At 34.9% G+C, this 22,822-nt stretch overlaps 1 protein-coding gene across 1 annotated transcript in view; it reads left to right on the forward strand.

Annotated features, from left to right (window-relative positions):
* LOC128234398 (nephrin-like) overlaps positions 1-22,822 on the forward strand; it is a 106,743-nt gene that overhangs the window by 77,567 nt on the left and 6,354 nt on the right. Inside the window, 14 exon segments of the mRNA XM_052948612.1 lie at positions 400-525; positions 2,101-2,268; positions 2,449-2,751; positions 3,497-3,772; positions 8,287-8,562; positions 9,011-9,129; positions 9,803-9,986; positions 12,005-12,084; positions 12,086-12,194; positions 14,171-14,269; positions 15,021-15,179; positions 17,556-17,716; positions 18,937-19,056; positions 20,738-20,915. Coding sequence (XP_052804572.1) covers positions 400-525; positions 2,101-2,268; positions 2,449-2,751; positions 3,497-3,772; positions 8,287-8,562; positions 9,011-9,129; positions 9,803-9,986; positions 12,005-12,084; positions 12,086-12,194; positions 14,171-14,269; positions 15,021-15,179; positions 17,556-17,716; positions 18,937-19,056; positions 20,738-20,915 — 2,358 coding nt within the window.

Consider the following 22,822-nt stretch of genomic DNA (forward strand, 5'->3'; position numbering starts at 1 on the left):
CTTATGTCCCCTCCCCTGGGCTCTTATATCCCCTCCCCTGGGCTATTATGTCCCATCCCCTGGGCTCTTATGTCCTCAACCCTTGGCTCTTATATCCCCTCCCCTGGGCTCTTATGTCCCCTCCCCTGGGCTCTTATATCATCTCCCCTGGACTCTTATATTCCCTCCCCTGGGCTCTAATGTTCCCTCCCCTGGGCTCTTATATTAGTAAATAAAAATATTTATGGTTAAATTGTGGTAGCTATAATCCACTTACTTATTATTCTTTTGCGGTAATTAATGTATTTACTTTCCCACCAAATAGTATTAATTTATTTGCAAAGAAAGTATAAGAATAAAAGAATAAGAACAAGCAACAACAAAAAAGGAAAGAAAAATAGAAGTTTTGTAAATTTTCAGACCCGCCATCCCCACCACAAATTACGGGCTATACGGAAGGGGAGGCAATAAAGGCTGGGGAGGTTCTCAAGATGAGGTGTACGGCACTACGGGGGAACCCACCCGCCACTCTTCAATGGAAGAAAGGTAACTTTTTGTTGTAATGTTAAGCTTTCATCGTCCTTATTTTTTAAAGATAGAAATACATGTAGATATTCTAATTCCCTTGATCGTCATCTACTGAACATTATTGAAAACCTCAGGTACTCGATTACTCGGATAACTTGAATTGGATTTCGGGAAAGACAAGTCCGTGTATACATGTATCGGTCATGTACATTGTGCGTTGGTCATAATATTGGCCATTTCATCTTTAAATATCACTGTAATTTTATACCTAAACAGAGAAATAAAAAAAAAGAGAACAAATTTTGTTTCATGCCTTTAATTTGTCGTTTTCATTTCATTTTATACTTATATATGTACTACATTATAAATGGAAAGTAAAACTCGAGCGTCAAGATGATCGAGACTACACTCAATAATGAACAACATTCAGAATTACAATAAACGAAAATTGTTTAGTTGTTTACTCTACGAAATACTTTTTAAAATGACAGTTTTTCATACTGAAATATTGTTCTTTTCCTCATTAATATTCAATTTTCCATGATTAAGATATCCACCAATCAATTGTGATAATCATTGCAAAAAATATGCCCATTCAGGAATCATTGCACGTAACGGTCGTTACTAAGTCGCTCATCAACGTCCATTGTTTGGTGAAAACACACTAATTGGTAAACAATACAATTCTGTAGGAGATGTACCGCTATCAGAACTTCGCTAAATGACATCAGTGCTATTTAGGGCCCTTTGTTGACAGTTTACAACTATCACAACAACTGTCAAATAATTTATTAGGGTCAATTGTGTACACAGCGGGGATTAGAGGGGCCGTAAATTGTCGACTTGGAACACAAAAGATATGATACTTACGTCTGTTAATTGTGAATTTGGAGAATTTTATAAATTTTTTTTATTTTTTTCGAGTACTCGAGTAGTGATTTGATACTCGTGTACTCGGATGATTGATCGAGTACTCGAGTACTCGGGTACTCGTTGCCATCCCTAGTATTTATTGAATATAGTCACCATACACACACATACAGTTCCCAACATGACGCATTCCATACTATGAAAAAAACATTTGATTCTTTTTATTTATTTACGCAATAAAAGTATAAACACATTTATGTGAAAACAATAAACAAGCAATATTTATACTGTGAGTTACGCATAAGGAAAAACTGATGAAAATGATATTTGATACATGTAAATATGCTCGGCTTGGAAATATGCACATTTTGAGCATGTCACATTATTCTGGTTAAATTATTGTTTAATTTTTGCCACTTGATTGGTTTAAACAGTATTTATTTAAATTACTTGTACATGTGAACATATACAGACATAATGCATGAGAAATTTAATACAATGAAGACAGGTTTAAACACATTAGAAATACTACAAATGTATAAACGTATGTAGGTAATTCAGACACATTTGAAAAGAAAACCGCCATATTGACGAGGAAAAAAACTGAGATATCGTTTGGTTGTTGGGTTCTTTTTTTATGGCAACACAATTTTGTTAATTGTAAGCCTTGAGTTAAACTAAGTCTTGAGCAATGTCAATTATAAAAAAAGCTTATATTCGCAGGTAATGATACTCTGACAGATGTGACGGATCTGACAGCGGGAAACATTCCGTCCCTCGAGCTAGCGGTGCTCGTGAAACCCGATGACAACCACGCCATCTACCGCTGCCTCGCTTCAAACCGAGCCACAGAGACCCCACTAGAGGCACTGAAGCAAATCACTGTTCACTGTAAGATAATCAGTCGATTGGTCAGGACTTAATTGAGTTAACATCATTGTTGATAATTTCAAAAATAGAAAATATTATATGAGATGCAAAATATTACCAAGCATATTTAAACATTGTAGAAATACTGCAGATAACTTATGTGATTGATATAATTACTCATTTTATACTCTGACATTTCAGTTCCCCCCAAGTTTGTGAACATCACAAGCCAGCCCGCTGAGGCACGCTCTGGGCACCAGCTAGAGCTCACCTGCGTCTCCGGCTCCAGTAACCCGCCCGCGGTCATCACATGGATACACAACAACCAGCAGCTACAGGGAACCAGTCTGGGTCACACGGACGCACAATATTGGGGGAAGGCGTCAAAAAACGTTCTGGATTTTATTCCGACGTCGGCCGACCATGACACTCCGTATGGTTGCCGAGCGACGAATCTGGCCATACAGGAATCTGTGCATGATGCTGTTACGCTCAATGTGCGATGTGAGTTTTCTTGATGCAATGGTGAAATTAAGTACAAACTTAGCAAGCCAGGCACTGTTTAAATGCCAAGTGGAGCTTGTTCAATATACATATTTAACAGGCTTTTTAGAATCTTTAAGCCTATTGTTAAGTAAGCATTAAGATCTAAAAAAAAAAAATTATGCTGTGATGATAAAGTTGAGGATAAATTTTGAATTCAGAATAAGAAGCTTTCAAATTCCAAATAACTAATTAAATAAGTAATCACCGAAAAAAATATTTCAGACTAATATTGTGTTAATATTATACCTTACCATAACTGTGTCCCTTCTTTATATCTATAAAGTCGCTCGGTACGTATATTACTGTATTCTAATAAAAATCCAAATATATGCCGTCATTGATCCATATCATATTTTTGGCTGGTCCAGACCTTGCCAAAAATATAATATGGACCGCTAATGTAATATGATATGGACTGCTGACATCATATGATATGGGCTGATGACGTCATACAGCTGGAAAGTGCGGCTTGTGATATTCACATGGCGAAAAATTGTTGCAAGTTTACATGGTATACATATTAAATGTGCTTTAAATGTAATGTTAACATAAAATATTGGTATAATATAAGAAATATTAACACAAAAATTTGGGTTAGGGTTATGACAAAGTCATATGACCCTCAATGGTGTGTAATATTTCTTAAATGTATCATAGAGAGTCGTAACGGTGATGTTTTGATTATTGTATTTTTATGTTACAGTCAAGCCAGAATTCAGGAACAAGAATGCCTCAGTGGTTATTATTGCGGGCGAAAGTCGGGTCATAAACTTCACAGCTATTGCCAACCCCTCTCACTGCACCTACCAGCTCAAACGGGAGGGCGTCATCATTAACGCGGGCGACATTGAAAGCCTCACCCTGGATGAGGGCGTGCTCACTATCTCGGCGATCGCAAAAGAGGATAAAGGACAATTTGCGATTGTGGCGATGAACACAGAGGGCATGGCTGCTTTTGATTTTTCCATAGATGTTCAATGTAAGTAACTATCTTCATCGTATATCTCGTAATGGTTTGTTGATAAAGGGTTATAATTACTTACGTAAGAGTAAAAACCTTGGAAAATCAAATTCGTTTTTTTTGTAAACATTTAATTTAATTGGAATCAAGTAATTTATTGAACATAATTTGTTTCCATATGAGTCATATTTAAAGATGCACTATTACTCCCAAATAACATTTAACATTTGATACAATTGTCCTAATATACCAAAAAGAATGAATAAGTTTTGAAAACTGGTTCTTATGAATGATACCAAGTTTAATTTAAAATAAATGTGCAGAAAACACGGTATTGCTACCTTATGAGACCATAGTAGATTGCAGTAAATCTTTTAGCATTCACCAATCATTTAATATTTTTGCATCTTCAGCTATTAAATACACGGTTATAAAATTGTTAATAGTAATTCATATTTTCCTTAAATGCATTATTTAGTAAGTAGTTGAGGGTGTATCACTCAAATTTATGTTTGTTTTACATGTGTATGTATTGATTTTGAATAAGAGTTTCGCTTTAATAACAATAAAATTGAACTTAATTGCAACTGTGCTGTGAAAAATATAGTGTTTGTATTATATAGTTTCCTAAATTTTTCTAGGAAATTGTGGGTAAATGCTTTTTCTAGGGATTCTTATAACAATTTTCTTGTGCTTTTTTCGACCACTGTTATTAATTTTTTAATCTTTTCATTGTTCAATCTATTTTGTACTTGGTTGATATATTTTTAAACAAAGAGATTTGCTGAAAAGGGCTCATTAATTTATTTGAATTGAAAATTTATTTGGTTTCTGAAATGATTCTTATTTTCACTGAATCATGTGAATTTTACGATATTTTTTTGTATGTTCATTGATAAAATACCAAGCCTCTCAATTTGACAAATGTTTTGTATATTTCTCGGCAGAGTGAAATAAATCTTGCATCATATCTTATCCAGATTATGTTTAAAAACAATTATATTTTGAGCTCTAATCAATTTCATTCAGTCAGATTGATAAAAATATTGCAGACGGTATCAGGAAAATGTGCCTGAAAAAATGATTTATTGAATCACAGTGAAAGCTCTAGGCTGATAAGCCATTTATAAATGCCTAGTTTTTCTTACCAACATTAGAAAGGCCAGAAAAAAACTTCTTTAAGTTCTCACCCATATTTTTTGTAGAAATTGGGCAAGTGGGTAGATTTTTTAAGTGTTAAAATAGCATGGGATGTGTAAAATTTGGGATTATTTTCCTAATTTTCAACCGTTTTTTGAAAATTCTTAGCTTGTCTTCTTTTTGAGGAGAAAAAAAGGTTCATGTATTGTTATAGCCTTGATGTTTTATTGTCATTGGCGAGGCTTGGCCATAGGTCAAAACCAATCAAGATATTTAAATGAAACAGTGTACACATATGGCCAGAGACAATGCACACAAGTACAGCAAGGCCCATAACTCTGGCTTAATTATTGTTGACTCATAATCCCTGAGAGTAAAACCCAGATGATTGTTGTATGCTCCATGCTACTCTTGTATAAGTTAAGGAGCATATCAATCAATATATTTAATTTTGGGGTTGTTTTCCGTAATTTTGAACATTTTTTGTTGATTTTTAGCTCACCTGAGTGCAAAAAGTGCTCAGCGAGAGCTATTGTGATAGGGTGATTTTCCATCGTCGTCCGTCCCTTGTCAACATTTTCTTTCAAACTACTTCTCCTCCTAAACCACTTGACTTGGACAATTTCAACTGAACTTCACAGGAATGTTCCTTGGGTGGTCCTCTTTCAGACTGCTTCAATAAAAGTGGCTACCAAAAGAAAAAAAAACGCTGAAAATATTCTCGTCAGAATCCGCTGGCCTGATTTTTTAAAAATAATTTCACAGAAATGTTTTTTAGCTTACCCTCCATCAAATTTGATCACCCCATGTTGATTTGTAAGGAAAACATGGGGGCAATGGGAATCGGGTGGGTTGGGATATATTTATCATATAGAAATATTTTTTCCTGGCCTTATCTCTAACATTTGTGAGGTATTAGCCTCATAGAAGGCATATTGTTGACAGGGGTGAAATAAATGTTTGCCCTAACATTTTTCTTCCGGTCTGATTGATAATCTGACAGATTTTGCTGCAAATCTGCACTTCTGAGGATGGCGAATGAGGATGGTAATGAATCGGCGTTTTCTTTGCAATGTCAGTTATTGATATAATGCAAATAAGAAACCTTAGATTTTTTAGGTGCCTTTGATGTTTTAATCTCCTGAAATCTCGAGATGATAAAAAAATACATTTTTGGAAAATCTACTTCATTTGAAATTCCCTAATGTTACAATGGAGAGGAAACTATGTCTAAAACGTTGTTTTTTAGCCAGACTAGATTTTAAATCGGTCTAAAATCCATATAGATTATTGGAAGTAAGAGCCATTTTGATTATTTTTAATCACGTAATCAATAAAAAAATGAAAATCATGAAAAGGTTTAAATGAAGTGGTAATTAAGAATAACAAACTGCATTTTAATGTTCAATCAATGTATTTATAAGACAATCAATAAACATTAAAGAGACTTATGTCTTGCTTTGGATTTTTTTTTTCAATGATAGGCTCCTGGCCCCAATTTTTCGAAACTTCTTATAACAAGATTAAGCTAAGCTCACTATTTATTTATTTTTTTGTATAATCTGCATTATATTTACTTCTTAAGGAGTTTTTATACTTTAAATAGGAATTATCTTTATGCTTACTAATAACAATGATCCATTTTTAATTTATCAAAATGATATTTAAATATTATCTTGGCTAACGGAAATAAGCTACTTAGGCCTGTTAAGCTTAAAAACCTTCGAAAAAATTAGACAATACAGTCACATTATATAATCCCAGATAAGGCTTTAATTATTGGCTTCATCAAATATTTAAGCCAAAAAATCAATTTTTAACAAAGTTACTCAATCAACTTTTTATCCCTACAAACATTTTATCGCTACAAACGTTTATCCCTACAAACCAAAATGTTTGTTTCCTAAAACTAGTGAGATGCAATGCTTTTTTTATGTACGATACGATGTACGAAATTCCTGTATCATTTCAATAACAAAACACATTTAATGTGCTCACGATTTTAGTGTCGTTATAAGAGGCATAATATGATTCATTATTGTAATAACAGAACACACATTTTATGGGCTGAAGATTATTATTCATTGCTGCACAATTCCTGTCATTCCTTGGCGCTTTTGTTTCTACCTGGTTGATTTCCAGGTACATTCTAATGCCAATGATAGATATTAAACAATCGTTTACTGATGAGAAACTATTTCCAAGACATTAAGACATTTATGATATTTTTACATCAAACTTAAGCTTATGACAGATATATTGTTACGGCAAACTTAAGCTTATTTGCAAATTGAAGCGGTACTTAACCAAAATACTCAAAACTATGAGAAACTTTCTCACATTTAAGCTACAGAAGAAAGTATATATATTTTTGTATATATCAGTTAGGTTTATTTTGTCATGGGAGACCTCTGAAAATTTTCTTCTCAAAAACCGCTGACTTGATTTCAACGCAATTTCATAGAAATGCTCCTTAAGTGACCCTGTATCAAATTCCTTCACCCTATGATGATTCTTAAAAAAACATGGCCGCAAGTATTTTGGCTAACAGAAATAAGCTTATCAACCCTTTTAAGCTTAAAAAAGTTCTAGAAATTGGGCAATAGTTCTATTATATACTCCCAGATAAGGCTATCATTTATTGGTAAACTTTTTAACAAAACTCAATCAACGTTTTATCCCTACAGACGTTTTATCATAGATTTCAGTGATGTTTATTTAGTTACAGGAGTCATCTTTGAATGAGCGTATGACATGTCTTTTGATCAAGAATTTCATTTAAATATTGTGTCACCAAAGCAAAAAAAAAAATTACTTGCAAAATACAATACACTCTGCTTATACTGACCAATGAAGCTCTTTTTTTCAAATTAAATGAAATAACTACTCAGAATTATTCATTGGAAAATCGATCATACCATACATGCGTCAATGGAGATGGCCCCCCCCCTCCCTCCCAGTCTTTTGTGTTGTACGTGTCATTGCAGTTGTCATATAATAATGTGATGGTTTTGACCGATAATTTGGTAACCATTTGGGATACAAAGTAGGAGGTCCCTTCAGCAAAATTTCTACAAGCGGTTTTCCTACATTTGATTTTTTAGTACTTCACTGCATAAATATTGCCTCCCTTGAAGGGCACAGTGCATCTTGTCAACCCAAGACGACACTGTCGACCCAGGCTCTATATGGAAGGGTTCAGAACGAGGACATATATTTACAAGGCAGGCATGACTTCTATTTTTAGATGGCTTGTGCTGAGTCCTGGATACATGAACAAGTCCCTTAACATAGGCTCAAGTTTTTATGGAGTTATGCCCCTTGATTAACTGAAAGCCATTTATTGCTCTTGTTAAATTGTTGTTTAATGTTTTTCTTCCATCTCCTTCCAGACCCAGCAGAGATAACAGAAGGCGCTGCTGTTGAGGGAGCTGCGGGTGATGCCGCAACTCTTCGCTGTGTTGTCAGTGGACACCCGATGGTTCTGGGAATGGTCACATGGAAACGGGACGATTTTGACATGACTCGTGTACTGCCCTCGTACGAGAATGGGGTTGGATTGCTTGTCATTGAGACCTTGGAAAAAACGGATTCAGGGGCGTTTACATGTATAGCAGACAACGGTGTCGGCACGCCTGCGGAACAAGAAATTGAACTCACTGTCAAATGTAGGTGCTAAGGATTCATATTTTGACATTTGTGTTAATTAATATTACATCATTTTTTCACAGTTACAATTACAGGCAGAGCATGTTGGCTCAAACCTGTTTGGAATGAACATTGAGATAACTTCTGGACGAGCAAAAATTATTTTGTAGGATAAATCTCACACAATGCATTTGTGTTTTTTTTCCATTGAATAATTTGATATCGCTATAAATAAGGTTGCCATAACATTTTTGAAATGCAGAGTCAAAAATCTCCAATTTGATTGTATGATAATTCTTTTTTTGTTTTGAATAAAAAAAAAATACATAAATGATTTTTGGCAAACTTTCTGGATTAACTAGACACTTCAGCCTTGCTTTCATAAAATTTTGCCTGTACATGTAGTTAAATAGTACAGCAGCTTACACATACAGTTTAACAAAACTCCTGTATTTCTTCTTAATCCAGTTACACCAGAGATTGATAAATCTCCTGAGTTCCACAAGGCGGCAAGTCACACAGGGAAAACCGGGCGTCTCATTTGCCGAGCTCAGGGGTCGCCATCTGTCACCTTCCAGTGGCAAAAGGTAATTTTAGATTTGAGATTTTAAGTTGAATCTTTTTTTCATGTTACAAATAGAATTAAAAATTTTACTTACATATTCCAATTAACTTTGCTTAAAGGGACCAATAAATCTCTTCATTCGAAAAAGCGATTGTACAATATGTGTGTTTTTAAGGCAGTCCCCTTATCCAGTGTGTGTATATGATATATTATGTCATAAATGCTACATCAGAAGGCAACATTTTGCTTCGAATAATGACTTAAAACAAAGCTAACTTTCCTAATTCACCATTTTCAATGAAACTAAGGGCAGACTACGCCACTCAAAGAGCCCTGCCTGCGTTTATTACTAGAGTTTAATTAAGTGATTAGTTCCCACAAACCGGTTTTCAAAATAATGTTCTGTCAGTGCTTCATCAGTCGGCAGTTTTGTGAAAAGGTTTGTCGAAGTGTTTTAAGAAACTAAACATTCAATCAAACTAGTAAAAACAAAGGTGGGGCTGTGTAAGTGGCGTAGACTGTGCTATGTTTATTTTAAAAAGATATTTAAATAGTAAAGTTATCTTTGTTTATTTGACTTCATTTGAAACAAAATATTGCCTTCTGACGTAGCATTTATCTTGTGATTTATTACATGGTATACACACGCTGTTATCTATAGCTCTGTGATATGTTATGAATCTTTCTATGATCAGGATGGAGTGAACATCCAGGCTGATGCCACAAAGTACGAGATTGAGGAAAAGGTTACAGATAACATCCACTATGAAAATATCCTCCTGGTCAAGGACGTACAGAAGGCTGACTACGGAATGTATGGGTGTATTGTAACCAACGAACGTGGCGATGACAGGCTGTCTATTTTCTTTGAGAACACGAGTAAGTCACTTTAAAGGGTTTTCCTCATTTTGCGTGAGGGAGATCAAATGTCTATGTTATGTAACAATCATATAGCTATTCTGCAGCGTATAGCTTTGCTCATGCGTGTTTTTGTCTGTTACGCCATGTGTAATTTTACAGCTTTTGAGAATAACTGTTACCATTTTGTTCATTCATGAATAACATTTGTGATGTGCTTGTCCAATACAATGTACCGTATTTCCTTGTGTATATTTGAGATGTGAAAGCCTAAGGAAGCTGCTAAAATAACAACAAAAAGACAGTTAAAAATGAAGGCAGACTTGAGTACTTAAAACTTTAAGAAGCGTCATGGTATTGTCATAATTTCAGTGTCTTCGTTAATGTGTTGCAAATTTTTTTGGAAATGATATTCACATAAAACTAAGTATCGTACATATATAGCCAACGGCTACAAGGCCCTTAACTCTTGCTAAAATTATGTTCAAGTTCTGGCCCTTGAATGACACAGATGAGAAGTTTTTTGTAACAGGTTTTTTTTTTAAAACCAAGTCTAAAACATTGTAGATGGCCCACCATTTGGTAATGTATTAAATATGTGGTTTTGGAGTTTTGAAAGTCACTGAAAATTCTTTGTCACTTTTATCTCTGGCTTTGGTTAGGCCACAATGAATAAAAAGTTTGTTTGGCATTACCCTACCTAAATTTGTAGTTGTTGGAAGAAAGTCTGTGTATTATTTTTTTTTTCTTCGTACCCCTTAACTATATACATGTAACTAAAACATGAGGAAAAACAATTCTGATCTAAGGAAAGGCTAAAAAACTTTGGAGTCTCTGGTATTTTTGTAAGTTCGTTACGGTAATGGCAAACAAACTATTTATAAACCGTGGCCCTAGTGTTTTTTGGGCAAAGATTACAATTGTTGTGTGATACTCTTCTTTTTGGTAATGTCACTTTTTTGGCAAAGGTATGGGGGCTATACATTACATTTATTGAATATTGGTGTAGTCTTGATAGTGGTTTTTGTCTTTTTTGTACCATAGTTGAGGTTGTTTTCTTTGTATTGGGTTTATGCAATAATCAATTATAAGGAACCTGGTTGCCTTTCATCTATATCATTGATATATAAAGGGGTTATATTAAATCATAGCAGGGCCTTTTTGCCAGTTTTGGGGAAGACACCCTAGCCCTTTTTCTGGGGGGGGGGGATGCTCTTTCAAACATTTTGGGAACAAATAGAGTAAAATATCAGTAAAGTAGTATATGTCCCTCTGAAACATGATTTGATTACAAAAAATGGAGAATTTCAGAGCTATTTTTGGAAAAAAAGGGTCAGGCCCTTGGGAAAGGTTGGGTATCAACTACAGCAAAGAAGGGTAAAAAGCCCTGAATAGCATGTGACCACCTATTACAAACAAAACATCGACAGGTGACTAGGCAGAGCAAGGCTCTCATTTGTGTCATGTTAATTCTCATATCAGAATGGCAAACAGTTTTACAGTGCAATAATTACTGTGCGGATAGAATAACAATGTCAATATACACTTGCTTATTTTAAGTTATTGCATGGTTACAAATGTACCTTGACAATATGGTACAAAACTGTTACTGCAACGGCTCCTCTTGATTGAAATTATACATATCTCGGGGTTTACCCTTGTTTAAAATTTCAAATACCTGGGACGTGGGTGCAGTCAGTATTTCTTTTCATTTCTCACTATGACTTTTCCATTCTTCCTATCCAGTATTTGCATGCTCATTCTCATACCATTACTGTTGGCAAATGTTGCTTGCTTTTTGTGTTGCAGTTGTTTAAATCATTTTCATTCAACCACTATAGTACCATTTTCTTCCTATGCAGATACAAAAATACTGAAGTCAGTGTAACTATCTATCAGATTTGGCAACATTTTTGTGATGAGATTTTGTTTGTTAAAGAAAATTATAGAAACTGTTGAGTGTGTTAGTTTAAAAAAAAAAGATTAATATTTTTTCTTGTCACACATCCTATTTAAAGTCTGCCAATTTGTCATTTTAGCCAAGCCAGATGCTCCATATGACTTAGAGTTTGTGAATGCGACCCATAACAGTGTAACTCTGCGCTGGAAGCTGGCGTTTAAACGGGGGTCTCCAGGAGGCGTACAGGGTGCGCTTCAAGGTCGTTGACACGCAGGGGTTCACATACGTCGACGTTCAGCCAGAGAATGCTAAAATCTTCACTGTTAAAGGTAAGGTTGGCTTCTCCTCATTGCAGAACTAACCTATTCTTACCAACAGATTTAGTGGAAGGGATGGTGGGATGTACCAAGTTTCACCCTGTCCCCTTTCTATGTCAAACCTACTAGGGGATATTTGTTTATTTTACAACACCATTTGACAGTCATCAAAATTAAACTGTTGGATGAACAAGCCCGAATTCTTATACCATTGCTTGGCATCAAATCTTTTAACAGGCCCTGTTATATAAAATACAGAATTTGAGCTACCTGAAAGACATTTTACCAGTACAGGGCTTGCGGGCTTATGCTAATTTTTGACCACTGTCATCCGACTATCCATGGACGTCAAACTCAGACCCAATCCACTCTGGTTCTTGCATGCGCCAGTGTGTCATAGCTCTGTCACTGTTTTAAAACAAGGAGATATCAATTCTCACCGCTAAATTTCCATAAACGACCTGCATGAATAAATTAGAATGCTATCCATGACATGGGAAGCTGTAGATCTGTCTCAGCTTACTTACTTTTACTAAACTGCTGAAACATGCTTACTTAACATTTTGTCTGAGTTTTTCTTCAAATAACACATGAACAGTACATTATTCAAATTCTCTATGCAAAACAAATATGTTTTATGATGCATTTATTTGCCATTTCCATTTTTTTGCTTTCAAGGTGACATGAATAGGGCAGAATTTCACTTCCATGCGATTAAATCGCTGTGAATATTAATTGTTATTTAATGTGTGATATATAACTATAGATGTCAGGATTAATATGTTATGCTCTTAAATAACAATATAAAACTAATATTACTTGCAAAATGCTTTTCACTGTAACTTGAGAATTGACAGCCAGTGATTTTGACAGTTTTACTCTCTTTGATTTTTTTCTGCAATATTTTGGTTTTCTCACAGTAGTTTAATTACATAATTCCTCATTTCTTATTGGATTATTCATTCTTAACACATCCATAATATTTGAACTTATGACATAAAGCTTTCAATGTGCAGTCTTTATATCAATAGCCATATTTCCCATCATGCAACTACGTGATGGTTTAAAGGGACTAGACACCAGATGATCCAAAAATCAGCAAATACAGTGTTTCCTCAAAACAAGCCTAGAATTGCCAATGTGAGCTAGTAGGAGGCCGATCAAACATCACTTTACAATAATCATGTTGCTGTCTCACCTGTGTTTCCCCATTTGAATCATATCTGTTTATGAGTACAGAAAGAGATACCAACTCTATTTTTAAACTTACTGGGAGTTATGTGGTAGACAACCCTAGTGAATTTCAAATTAGAAATAAAACTGGGAAAGATGCATGTGTTGTAAGCGATGTTATACATCAGTAGGTAAGATTCAATGCATTGTACACAATGAAATCAATTTTATTCAAGTTTTTGACAGTTTTCTTTTTTTTGCTTGCAAGTTTATTATCTGGTATCTAGTCGCTTTAAGGTAGTTAGTATGTACTTTCAAAAAATAAATGTTATGATGCAGCACAGTCTATTTCTGTCAGTTTATATCTATCGCTTTATCTGATTTAAATCAATTACAGCTTACTGCTGATTTACTGAAATAAATGTTTTGGAAAACTTGAGAAATACTGCGTTCTCATTGGTTTGTCCTATTTTTAAGCTTTAATAACTTGACTGGTTTCAAGCTTATCACTGGGCACAGGGTATGAACTGAATGTGATGGCCCAATCCAACTTTGTTAGACTGGTGTAGTTATATTAGATCTATTTTTAATTTTAATGACTTGACTGGTTTCAGGGCATTGTGGTAAGAACTGAATGTGATGGCCTAAACCAACTTTGTAGACTGGTTTTGAGCTCTATTTTTAATGTTAAATAACTTGACTGGTTTCAGGCTTATAACTGGGTACAGAGTATAAACTGAATGTTATGGCACAAACCAACTTTGTTAGACTGGTTTAGTCCTTTTTATTATCTTTAATAACTTGACTGGTTTCAGGCTTATCACTGGGCACAGAGTATGAACTGAATGTGATGGCTCATAACCAGCTGGGCAACAGTGACTATGCCGCCACTCCAGTGATAGCAAAAACATCTAGTAAGTCGGCAAGTCCTTCATGATAAATGGGCAACGGTATTACTTTGTAAAATTGTTTTTTTACTTGTATCAAAAAAGAGAAAGAAGATTCGAATAGTATCTCTCTATGCTATCATAATGTTGGTTATACCAGGGGACTATATGAAATATGAAGTAGTATTTACTTTTGCCTGTTAGTTATGATTGACATTTATTATAATATTGTCTACTGTCAGAAAATGAATATTCAAATAGAGCAAGAGGAAAATGAATTCTATGTTCCGAAGACGTGGTCTTGGTTGAGAGGTATAGGTGTCCGCCTCTCATGCAAGAGGTCAGGGGTATGATCCCAACCAGGGGAAGTTTCTAATGGCATCCCCAAGCGGACATCTGTACAGGGGTTTTCCCCAAGAAATTGACTCGAGCATTAGTTTATAAGGTATCAGCTTATGTCACAATCCAGCTAAAGGAAACTGATTTAACCTATAAACGAAGTAATAACCATCTTACTGAAGTTGTCCTGTTTGCACACTCGCTTCTCACACAGGCAACCCCAGTTTGATCCTTAGCCTTGGCACATGACGATTGTGAGTTTGGTTTGTGGTCACCAAGCCAGACAAGTGCGTATCCACCTGGGTACTCCTGTTCCCCCCACAACTCACAACCACAATCTCACTTAACTCTCACAAATGAGAGTGATTAATATGATATTGTAATAGCTTGTTACACAATCATAAAATCAATAAGTATAAAATAACATCTTACTACGCAGATTTGAAGCCAAAGTCTGACATCCAGAGTGAGGCTGACGAAGGTGAAGACATGCCGGTGATCATCATTCTCGTCGTCTGCGTTGTCGGAATTTTGCTTCTCGCGCTCAACATCGCACTCATCTTGTTCTTTGTGCGACGGAGGAAAAAACGTATGGAGAGTGAGTGTAGTGCTAGCTGGATCCCGACCCTCGTAGACTTCTGTGTAGATGTTATGTGTTTAGACGTCTCTGTGGTGCTTGTGCTGTTGTGGTGTGATGTATGATGAGAGAGATAAACTTTTTTTTTGCATTTCGGTGAATTATATAGAGGATTATAGTTTGTTTCAGTGTAAGATCACTATATTTCAGGAGTGGGTAAGCACGAGTGAAATATTTACTTTGGTCTTCAGGAGGTGAAATATTTTGCAATCATCCACTGAGTCTTACAACACTTAACAGGATATAAAATTACATTTTTTTGTAGTTTTTCAGAAAAGCGCACCAAATTGTATGGAAAAGTAGGGTCTTTTTGGAAATAAATTTGTTGAAATTGTGTCCCAGCCTTGGGGGCGCTGATGTTTATTACTACCTTACTTAACTCACTATTTTTTTTCAATTAACGCCAATTAAAACAAACACTTCAATCTAAATTTTAGCTTAATATAAGCAGAACATTTATTGAATTTTTAGTGTAAGATCAAAATTTATTGCGCCAATTTTTAATTGTTCTGTGAGCACTATCAAATAAATTTCAATCTTTTACTGGAATTCAACTAATATCCTCTCTATATATTCTCATAGATTTTCATTCCAAAAGAAAATTGTGATAGTTTGGGGTGCTTTATGTTAAAAATATTGAATTGCATGAGATTTTGTGGAATTAATATTTGAGGAGGTTGAGGGAGTGCTTCGTCTGCTTAGAATAGCGACTTATATAGTAATGCCATTTCCATTTAGTGTACATAAATTTTTTACTTGTACAATACAAATGGATGTAGGTACTACTCACTTTAGCTGAACCTTCATTGAATATATGAATGATCATTATCGCTGCATTGTTTTATTATCAAATCTACGAACGGGTGGGAGAGCCATTATTTTGGTATCATAAGGATATGTGACTAGTGTTAAAAATGCATTAATAATGGGCTGATTGTTCAGAACTTTGTTAAAGTTAACAACTTGATTAACAACATTGTTGTTAACTTTTCACATGAAGTGTTTAATGATGTGCTCAAATATTAAGTTAGAACAAGTACAGCCGAAACACTGTCTGAAATCTTGTTAGGAGTACTGTGGATCACAAGTGTTTCCATGAATCTTCCGGAGCAGCGATGATATGAAAGTTAACGATGATTACATTAACTTTAACAAAGTTTTGAACAATTGGCTCATTGTGTGATAGCGCTAGATTGACATGTTTGTCTGTTGTTTAATGAATGTACATTCTATGTTTGTCTCAATCGTCTTGTAAACTGTTTAAGTAAAAAAAAAATTATTAATGTTTTTATATATATTTTTTCAAGAATATTCAAAGATATTTCGCTAATAAAGGGTGCATTTTTTTCACATAGAATATTAAAAAGACACAAATGCTGAAGGACCTATAAAAGTCAGTAATATATTTAAAGGTTTAATATTAAGTTTTTAAGGCCGATGTTGCAAATACCTTGGCCAATGTTTTACATCTTGAGTCTGAGTCTAGACTCTCTAGATGCGAAAACTCCCACTTAACATTCTTTATTCATGATAATCTGAACGGGCTTTTGAGTGGTAATAAATTAAGCAATATTGCATCTCAATGCACTGCTAAAATGAAAGTTGTATTAAATAGAGGGACATGAGTCTGAACTCCGTACATGCCATATCCCCTGGCAGCGGGAAAAATTCCCCCGGAATTCCGACACAACCCCTGGTCCCCCACCTGGGGATCCATAACTCCTGGAATTTTTTTTTTTGCTGTAGGTTGACAGTGGAAAACATCCATAATATTATGATTGTGAAATTCCTTGAAGGACCATGATGACTAAGTCCAAGAATTATTGTAATTGGAGAGTATTTTTCTATGTATTCATATATCATAAATGTAGATATTGCGCAAAATTTCGCCGCGGAAAACCCCCCTAGCGTTATATCAAAATCCCCTGGAATTCAGACCAAAATCCCCTGGGAAGCCTCTCAGCAATATGGCATGTATGGAACTCAGACTTGTGATCTTGGGCTATCATAATGAACAGTGTCCTGTCTGAGTTCAGACTCAAGTGGCAGAATTGCAAATCTTCATGTCATTGCAGCTTTCCTTTTAGTTAAGCATTGATGATGACATTTGCTGAATTTCTGAAATTGTACAATTGTTAAAAAAAAATTAAAAACGATTGAAATAAAAAGGATTCTTTAAAGTTGAATAAAAGTGCGTTTCTGAGTCTGAGTCTAGACTCTGACTTGAGGCTGCTCGTAAACATGGGCTATGATTGTTAACATGGGGCTTACCTCGTGAAAATAATTATGCTGTCATTTTTCACGATAAGTACATGTCATGTAATTATCTATGTACAGATGGAAGTGACACCACAAGCCATTCGAACACTATCGAGCTGTACGGACCAACGAAAGAGACCCACCTCTACCCCGCAACCGCTAGTGATGAGGCCCGCAGTTACGGAACTAACGATCGATACAATGAAGATGACTACTCGGATGATTACAAATCTTATGAGGTAAGTCTCACGAGATTTCAGTTATATGAGTTGAGTTGTAGAGTTGAATATTAATTTCATTTGAAAGGTTGAACTTATAACTCAAGAATTTGCATTATTTTTATTTCGTTTCGCAGTTTACCCCTGCTTTTGAGTGAAGAAGCTGAAATTTTGACTGTGAATTAAAAAAACAACAAGAACAATTAATTGATTTTCTGTCCATTTTTTGTTAAGCTCTATAGTCTAGAGGTTTGTGTGAGGTTGCAATATGTAGTTATATAATTTATGAATTTAATCGGGGTTTGGCACTGCTTGGTATAACAAATGCTGTGTGGGATTGTACAAAATTAGGGGCCACTTGGCTTATGACTAAATAAACCTAGTGTGAATCTGTCTAATCAATCTTTTCACATGTTTTTTTTCTATTGATCTTTGACTTGAAATGTAAAATGTTCAAAAATAAAAATTGTGTAAATTGTTCGCTCAGAATGAAACATTCATTACATTATTGCAAAAAAAGCAACATGTTTTGTCTTTCCACACGATTATACAAAAAAACTTGTCAACCAGTCTTGCCATATATTTTTTATAAATTGTAAACCAGTCTTGCCTTAATTTTTATCAAACTAAACCAGTCTTGCCTTAATTTTTATCAAACTTTAAACCAGTCTTGCCAGAATTTGTAACAGACTGTAAACCAGTCTTGCCTTAATTTTTATCAAACTGTTAATCACTCTTGCCATATTTTTTTATCAAACTTTATCAGTCTTGCCTTAATTTTTGTCAAACTGTAAACCACCCTTGCCGTAATTTTTATCAAACTGTAAACCAGTCTTGCCTTCATTTGTATCAAACTGTTGATTTATTTTGTAAATGATGCAATATTGTCTGATGGTGATGTGGCATGCTTGAGATTGAAGCCGGCATGTGTTTATTCCTCCTAAATTTAAAGGCATGACTCCAAATTGTACATTAACAGTCTGTTATTGCTAATAATTCGTTATTTGCTCATTGTTATCAAATCTAAGAAATTTGTTAGAGAAGAGGTAGAATAGGTAAAAAAAATGTTTTCAACACTCTTTTCAAAGTTATTGTTGAGCATAAATCCCAAAGCATGTGAATAAAACAAGCATTTTATATCCTTTTTATATCCCACATGAAAATACCAATGCTGGCTGGTAGATTCAGCACCCTTGTATATGTAAGCGTGTATAGTACAGTGGTATGCATGGCCGTTCCAGTTACAGCGAGTTGCGGCAAAATCTCGCCCCGTCAGCATCGGCAACTGTATATGTCTCGGCGGTCAGTCGAGCTCGACTTCCTCAACTTCCTGCCACGATAACTGCTGTTTTGACCTGGGGGTGGGTAAATGGTGTAGACTATAACCTTGACATTTCTCTGTGTCTTGCTTTGGTAAAAGAAATATTTTCACAAGTCTCACTCAGTTATGAATTCTGAGGTCATAGACAAAATATTTTTTAGCCACAAAATGAAAAAGATTCTTGAAAAACTAAAAGGTGAAAAACTTGATTTGCAATCTTCAATTATCTGAAAGACATGAGAAGTTATCATTCCGAATCTCGACCATTCCTTGATCTGTAACTGAGCTGAGAATGTAAAATATTTTTTTCCTTTTGCTGTTTGTAGAAACCAGGAACACTTACAAGCTTTTTTGCAGGATAAATATACCTCTGTTGCACTTAGAAAAGCACTCTTTACTGTGTACATGTTTCATATTTCTGCCTTTTTCAAGCTTGGAGCAGGGAGCACTTTATAAGTGTATAGCCACTGTAGTTTGCTTCTGTATATTGTCACCTGCTATGTATCTATATACCAAGCTTGATATGTACCGCTATATGTTTTTGGGGGACACATACTGTTAAAATCTGCTTGTGAAATAAGACTTTTTATCTGTATTTTGGGGAGATTTTTTTTTTTGACATCATCATATAGTAGCTTTCACTCTGTTGTTGTTGTTGTTGTTGTCTTTTTTCGTGAAAAAACACAACGGCCATGACTTGAAACCTGTTGAATTGAAACTTGGTGCAAATGTTCCTTTTGTCACTTACACACATGTGAAGTAAGTAAGTCTATTGACTTTGGATGTAATTTTTGTCAGTGTTGGCTATTCTTGTGAAACGCTTTTGTGTATATTCTTAATCAGTATTCGTGGGACTAGGGTTTATAACAAAATATGGAACTAAATTTTTATTAGGTTTTTTTTAGGAAAATTAATGTCACTGCTTTATGATTCAAAGACATGAAAAAATTAGAGTTGCATTTTTTTGTTTATAATGCACTAGTCAATTGTAACCACGACCCCCCCAGGTTCGGGGAATATCAAGGTCTTTGACTTTCGGTCGAGCCAAGCCCGGGTAAAATACCCGCCCTGCGGAGACGAACTGCTGGTAAAATCCCCGCCAAATGCCCCCCTCACCCCATGGACCCTAGGTAAGGCCCATTTCCCAGTACTTTAAGTGCGAAGACAAAACCACAGCATTCACCCTGCACTGCGGGGCCACCTGGAAGGTAAAAACACAGCCCATTTCCCCAGCTATCCTCGGTATACCCCCAGACCTGGGGGCCGTGGTTAGAATTGACTGGTGCTTAATACAGCAAGAAAGTTTTAACAGACTAACACCTCCATTTATGTATTAGTCTTTGTTGTTGCTATGTTGTGTGTTATTATAGGAATATTAACAATGAAATTAAAACATTCTAAAACCAGAAATTTGAAGCCTCCTTCATTGAAAGACTGATTTTATTTTCTTAATTGTATATTACACGGTATGTACAGAGTTAATTTCTGTTGTTATGTATTTAGTATGTATATAAACTCACAGTGAACCCTCTTATCTGGAATGCATGAATTCATCCATCCCATTTTTGTGAAAAAAGTCTTGAATCATTCCTTAAAAATGCATGATAATGCTTAGAGATTAAGTTTTATTCAATGTAAGGTAGACAATTGGGGCCAGGCACAGTTACCACAGAGTTTATTAATTACTTCCCTTGTTAATGCCCCTCATTTCGGATCCACAGGATGAAGACCTGAAGCGGGTGTTTCTGCCACCACCAGAGTATGGAGGGGTGACATATTCGCACAACAAGCTTGATTCCCCGACGTTCGAGCACAGACACCCTCTACATACCGATGTGAAAGGAATGTACGGAGGCAGTGACACGGACTCATGTAGAAAATCCCCTTGGCAGTATGAAGGTGGGCAGAACCGTGGTAATAGAGTTTTGGCTTATGAAATAACAAGTTAACTGCTTATAAGTTGATTCAGTTTTACAAGATTAATACAACAAGCAGAGTAGCCAAAATCTAACGAAACTCAGTCAAGAGGCACAAGGTTACATACAACTTTATTAACTCGACAAAAAACATAACCACATAATATCAGAAAAAAATGCATATACTTGAGATTAGCACAAGCCTGCAAGCCCTGCACTGGTAACAAGACATTTATTATTATCAATAATTCTTTTGATAACTGACTTATGACTAAGGTTGTTGACTTTACAAATAGTTGAAGGTTATTCTGTAAGTACACATGAATTAATGTTCAAGTTTCATAGGATGCTACAGACAAATAGTTGTTACTTTAAAAATTGTTCCATATTTGAATTCCATGTCGGAAAACTGTTAAAATAATACATGTAACATATTGGAGAAAATAAGAATTATTTTTCCTGTTTTTTCAGTGATGGATTCAAATTTAAAATGAAGTTTGATTTTAAAAAATTCTCTGTTTATTCTATTTGTTTTAAATTTACGTATGTAAAAGTATTTAAGATAAAATTAAGGAAAGTTGTTTGGTTTTGGGCTTTTTACATTTGTGAAACACAAATGGCTGATATTTGAAACATTGTTAACCATTGGGCAAATGATGTCAGACTTATCCAATCAGAGTGTATGAATGAAGTTAATAATGTTGTCATGACACCATGCAGTTCATGCAATTTGAATATCAGTTTTGCTGTAAAGAAAAGCTTACATTACAAGACATTCACCTATTATGCCTAAAGATGCACTCTTACTCCCAAATATTTTTTAACACATTTAATACAATTGTTTTAATGAACCCAAAGATGATGAACAAATGTCGAAAACTGGTTCTTATGAAGGATACCGAGTTTAATTTAAAAGAAATATGCAGAAAAACACGGTATTTGTACCTTATGAGACCATAGTTAATCGCAGTAAATCTTTTAGCATTCACCAATCATTTAATATTTTTGTGTTTTCAGCAATTAAATACACAGTTAAAATATTGTTAATAGTAATTAATATTTTCCATAAATGCATTATTTAGTAAGTAGTAAAGGTTTATCTCACAAAATTTATGTTTGTTATCCCCCGCCTATGAAATAGGGAGGGGGATATTGAAATGGCATTGTCCGTCCGTCCGTCCTTCCTTCCGTCCGTCTGTCCGTCACCTGCGTTTTCTCAGTAACTAGCCAGTAGAATTTCATGAAACTTGAAATAAATATGAACCACTATACTGGAATGATGCCCGTCCAAAAGAAAATTTGATTGGTCAATTGTCCTTGGAGTTATTGCCCTTGATTTTTTGAAAAATGCACATTCACAGCCATTTCTCAGTCACTAGCTGGCAGAATTTCATGAAACTTAAAATAAATATGAATTACTATACTGGGATGATGCCTGTTCATTTTTTTTTGGATTGGTCAATTGTACTTGGAGTTATTGCCCTTGATTTTTTGAAAAACTCATTTACAGCCATTTCTCAGTAACTAGTTGGTAGAAATTCTTGAAACTTGAAATAAATATAAACCAACATACTGCGATGATGCCTGTTTATTTATATTTTGGATTGTGTAATTTCTATATGAGTTATTTGCCCTTGATTTATTAAAAGATCCATGTTTGCAGCCTTTTCTATGCAACTAGCTGGTAGAATTTCATGACACTTGGAAGTTTTATTTAATCATCCCTCTGATTTATTTCGTTAAAATTTTTTATCATAAAGTAATCCCGGTCGATATTTTATAATTTGGCTCGGAAAGGGATAAACCAATGTGCTTATCTTATTCTTTCCGAGATTTTTTTTAACCTTCAAGCACAAACAAGCCATCAAGCACAAACAAGCCATCGTTGGC

Source organism: Mya arenaria, chromosome 5, assembly GCF_026914265.1.
Source record: "Mya arenaria isolate MELC-2E11 chromosome 5, ASM2691426v1".
Taxonomy (NCBI): Eukaryota; Metazoa; Mollusca; class Bivalvia; order Myida; family Myidae; genus Mya; species Mya arenaria.